The sequence below is a fragment of the Bombina bombina genome, chromosome 6 (genome assembly GCF_027579735.1).
Source record: "Bombina bombina isolate aBomBom1 chromosome 6, aBomBom1.pri, whole genome shotgun sequence".
NCBI lineage: Eukaryota > Metazoa > Chordata > Amphibia > Anura > Bombinatoridae > Bombina > Bombina bombina.
In genome coordinates, this window is record NC_069504.1 from 36,562,162 (window position 1) to 36,567,161 (window position 5,000).

The 5,000-nt window shown below is 36.1% G+C and overlaps 1 protein-coding gene across 1 annotated transcript in view; it reads left to right on the top strand.

Moving 5' to 3' along the window:
• SMO (smoothened, frizzled class receptor) overlaps window positions 1–5,000 on the top strand; it is a 56,406-nt gene that overhangs the window by 17,705 nt on the left and 33,701 nt on the right. Inside the window, exons 8-10 of the mRNA XM_053716363.1 lie at window positions 1,292–1,400; window positions 2,788–2,973; window positions 3,556–3,704. Of these exons, the coding sequence (XP_053572338.1) occupies window positions 1,292–1,400; window positions 2,788–2,973; window positions 3,556–3,704 (444 nt within the window). The remainder of the gene's footprint in view (window positions 1–1,291; window positions 1,401–2,787; window positions 2,974–3,555; window positions 3,705–5,000) is intronic.

Consider the following 5,000-nt stretch of genomic DNA (forward strand, 5'->3'; position numbering starts at 1 on the left):
AAATAAAAAAGGTTTTACAGCACTGTGACTGGCAACAGTTACAGAGTAGATTTCTATGCTACTAGATGTAATTTTATCTTTTGGAATATGGATAAATATATAAATTTAGACTGTAAGCTTGAGAGCCTCTATAACTGTAGATCACTTTGTATAAAGTGCATCTAATAACATTAAACAAATTCTTCTTTTCACTGTGTGTTTGACCCCTACAAGGTCATGTGCTCTTGCAATATATATATATATATATATATATATATATATATTTATTTTTATATTTATTTAAAATTTTTTTTCTACTTATTTTTATTTGAAAAAGGCATCTAAGCTATTTTTTTAGTTCAGATCCTGGACAGCAATTGTTTATTGGTGGGTGAATTTATCTACCAATCAGCAAGAACAACCCAGGTTGTTCACCAAAAATGGGCCGGCATCTAAAATTACATTCTTGCTTTTCAAATTAAGATACCAAGAGAATTAAGAAAATTTGATAATAGGAGTAAATTAGAAAGTTGCTTAAAATTGCATGCTCTATCTGAATCAGGAAAGAGAACATTTTGGGGTTCAGTGTCCCTTTAAGTAAAAGCTGTATAAATTTAAAGGGACAGTAAATGCTGTAAGCATGTTTAAATAATGATGCACTACAAGGCTCGCTGTACCTTTAAAAAAACATGGGAAATTAAAGATTTATGTACCCAAAAGTTTACTTACCATTCATGTATAGCTGTCCTCTTCGGAGTTGCGTTTTTTTAAAAACTGCTTTGTCTGCTTGCTGTCTAATCACAGCGCTCCTGATCTTGCTGAACAGCTAAATGTAGAGCGATCCCACGTTTGGTAAAGCTCCCGACCGATTTACCTAACTTGTGAGCACGCTACATTTAGTTGAACAGTTTGATTGGGCACTATGTCATTAGACAGCAAGTCCATTACATGGTTTTTAAAAATAACTGCAGTGCCAAAGAGGACGGCTATATATGCAAGGTAAGTAAACCTTTATCTTCAAAATAATATTCACTGGCTGATGAGGACAACCACCTCTGCCTTATTTACGGAGAGAAACAAGAAAATATTGGTTTATTCGGGGCAGGAATATGAGTTTTTCATTTAAAAAAAAAAAAATGAAACAAAAAAAAAAGTTTGCTACAATTCCCCTTCAAGTGTAAAATATTCTTTCTCTGAAATGTCTTCTGAAATCATCAAACCATTTGATTATCTTTTTAATCTTAAATATTTATTCCATTGTGTTACACACATGAGTAATGGCAATTCTCAAATTCTATTTCCTCTTTTACAGGCATATTTGGGTTCCTGGCATTTGGCTTTGTGCTAATCACCTTTACCTGCCACTTTTATGACTTTTTTAACCAAGCCGAGTGGGAGAGAAGTTTCCGGGAATACGTTCTGTGAGTAATGTGACATTGACTCTTTGAGCCGCAGTTGGGAATGCCAAATAAAATGTTTCTAAACATAATCTAGCTACCCAGAATTCTTTAAAAAAATACACCTCCTCCCAAAAAAAAAAAAAAAAGAAAATAACACCAAATATTATAGGGACAGCAAGAATCATTAAGTAATCATAAATAATAAGTCTGACCCTATGACCGTACGGCACCTGATAGAGGTTATAGCATTGGACCTTCTACCAATTTATTTTCCCACCAAATTCCTAACTTTTCAGAACAATCTGATTCCAGGATGCGTTGGTGGTGTCATCAACCAAACTCACTATATTCAGCGGTGAAGGTCACTGAATATTAGGCACTGGGAATACACAAAAAGGGAAACCAATAGTACAGTGTCCCTTTAATGATGTCACATTTTAATGGCAAAACAGGGACTAGACCTAGTGAACAATGCATGTAACTGGGAGTGCAGTAAGGGATGGTAGACAGATTTGGTGGACACAAGCCAGCCAATGGTGCAGGAGAAGCCACAGTTGGATATATAGGCTCAGTCCAGTGAATGGTAAACAAGGCAGCTAGAACAAAAGGTAATGCAAGGCTGGAGCAATGTGGTTGAACAAGCTCAGCTCAATAGTTGGCAAACATGGTTGCTGAAACTAGAGCTGCTGCAAGGCTGAAACAAACTTGCAGATTGCATAAAACATAGATCATGAAGCAAAGCAGGAACAGGTAAAAGTGTAACACAAATTCTCAGGTATTAGATGAGTTATGATCCAAACACAGGTCAGGAGACAGCTGGAGGTCATACACCGGTATACAGCACATAAGGGGAAAACAAAGTATGTGCAGAAGGGCCAGTTGTAGAATCTCAACACAAAGCAAAAACATGGAAAGAACTGCAGATTTAAAGTTGATCTGGAAAACATAGTGTTGTATACACTGAGTGTTTTAGTCACATATAGACGTTGGTTTTATCTTCTAATATGTGTTAACCCTTCTTTATGCAAAACATGTTTACATTAAAGCTGTTTAAACTCATATTGAAATGAACAAGAATGCATTTTAATGATCATCTTTTTTCTAGGAACAGATTGTACCGATTCTGATAAGGAGAACTTCCTCAAGTGGTGTTTTTTTTGGCGGGGGTCAGCATAAAAAAAATCTCTTTTTTAGATAACTCAAATACCTTTTCAAATACCCTCTTATAGATACAACAAAGGCAAAATTACCTTAATGTAGTTTTACTTTTAATGTCCCTGTCTTGTTCTAGTTTTGTTGATATTTGAGTGCTCGCCAGAACTGTGTCTGCGTCTAGATGATCACATGACCCACTAGCACCCACACAGGCCTCAGACTTTCTTACTAAGTGACTTATTCTTTCCGGCAGATGTGAAGCCAATGTGACTATTGCCATAGAGAGCAAAAGGCTGATCCCTGAGTGCGAGATCAAGAACCGACCCAGCCTTCTAGTGGAGAAAATAAATCTTTTTGCCATGTTTGGGACAGGCATAGTCATGAGTACCTGGGTGTGGACCAAAGCTACCATCATCATCTGGAAGAGAGCCTGGTGCAGGTGATGCCAACACAGTACTTTTTTACCCATCACCCTTTACCAGGCTGAATATGTTGTGTAGCCTCTTTTGTTGGGGAAAAATAAATCAATGGAAATCCCATTACCTGCAAGATAAATAGGTAGTAATAGGTAAACCTAAAATCACCATATTTCCCTATATTTTATCTAATCGTTTTCAGGTATGTTACTAAAATGTGGGGCCATTGTTTCATGGTTGCTCTGGGCATTCTTTAGCCATTGATTGGTGGATATACTTTTGTGCATGTGCTTGATTGACAGGAAACCAACTTCACATAACATACATATTAGTCAGCACCATTGCAAGTCTAAACAGTAATGTGATGTGTAGTACAGGCCTCAAAATTCTATTCAATATATGTACATTGTAATGTAATTTGGCTAAAAAAACAAAAAATAATCAGTTTGTGCATGTGTCTTATGTAAACTATATATTGTTGTAGTTATTGCTGGTGAATCTGATGCTCAATGAAATGCTTCAGAGAATGGCTTGCAGTAGTTTGCCATCTTTCTGGCTTACCCCAGTACCACTGCTATTTATTTGTGACTTACAATATCTTGCAGGATTCTAGGGCGCAGCGACGATGAACCAAAAAGGATAAAGAAAAGTAAGATGATCGCCAAGGCATTCTCCAAAAGGAAGGAGCTGCTCGACAACCCTGAGAAGGAACTGTCCTTCAGCCTCCACACTGTGTCTCACGAAGGCCCCGTGGGTGAGTAGATACGTGTTATATAGAAATGTAATAAATTCAACATCAGATCATGACACTTCTCAGTGCTCACTGAAGTGCAGTTCTGTGGCAGTCATTTGGTAACTCGCCACTAGAGGTCACAAGTGAGTCACTGTTTAAAGAGACATAATCAACTTAGATTTGTCTTTCAAAACTGGTTACAAATTACAAATGTATTAACCCCCTTTGCTATTGGGAGAGTTGACCAAAGTACAAGAGATTTTTAGTATTTTTGCATTCATTCAGTTTAAAATTATTCTTTATTTATTATTTACTTAAGGGGGGAAAAAAATATATATATAAAGTACAAAAGAAGTCCTGATCCTCAGTGCATATAAAACTTGCACTTTATTTGAAAGAATCATGTAAAAGCACAGTGTATCAGCAGATACAATTCTTCAGACCAAAAACTGACATTCAAGCATAGACAGCTGGGCGATCTGCAGCAGACATGTTTCGTGCCTCCAGACACTTGTTCACTGCTCACAGGTGTCCCAGCTAGTTACCCTTAAATAGGCCACTCTTAAAGATATATACACATATGTTAAAAGAACTCTATGTTTAAAGTCTACACTCGTATTTCTTGTAAATAATTTACATAATGTTTACAGACTGACTGATAACATTTGATGGGACATATGCATGAATGAATGCACACCAAAATACATAAATATGTTTAACCTTAAGTACCAATATAAAACATAGTTGATAAACTATCATATATTTATATGCTAAGCTATCTACATAAATCAGTATATAATCCAGTTACACTTAATATATGTCATCAAATGTATCAAAGAACACTCATTGTTACAAATGGGGCAGCTACATAATAAATTTAGAGGGAATAGACAAAAGGAATTAATTTATAGTATTCCATATATCCTGTTTACATCTATTAAATCCTTTAATGTTTAGACTAGACACACAGATCTATATCCCTTCTGAAATTAAATCCATGTGGAATGATGGTGTTTAAGGTAAAAATCCAGAATACTTCTCTAGTATCTAGCTTAGCGTCTCTATCTCCTCCCCCCTTCCACATAGGTACATGGTCTATTGCTTGGACCATTAATAAGCTAGCATCTGAATTGTGGTACTCACGAAAATGTCGTGCTATGGGGGTATCTGACTCAATATCTTCTATTGACCTGAGGTGGGGTAGGAATCTATCTTTAAAGGGACAGTCTACACCAAGTTTTTTTTTTTAATAACTTACTGTTGAATGCCAATTAAACATTGTCTAAGATGTCCCTTATGTCTCTGCTTCTATGAAGT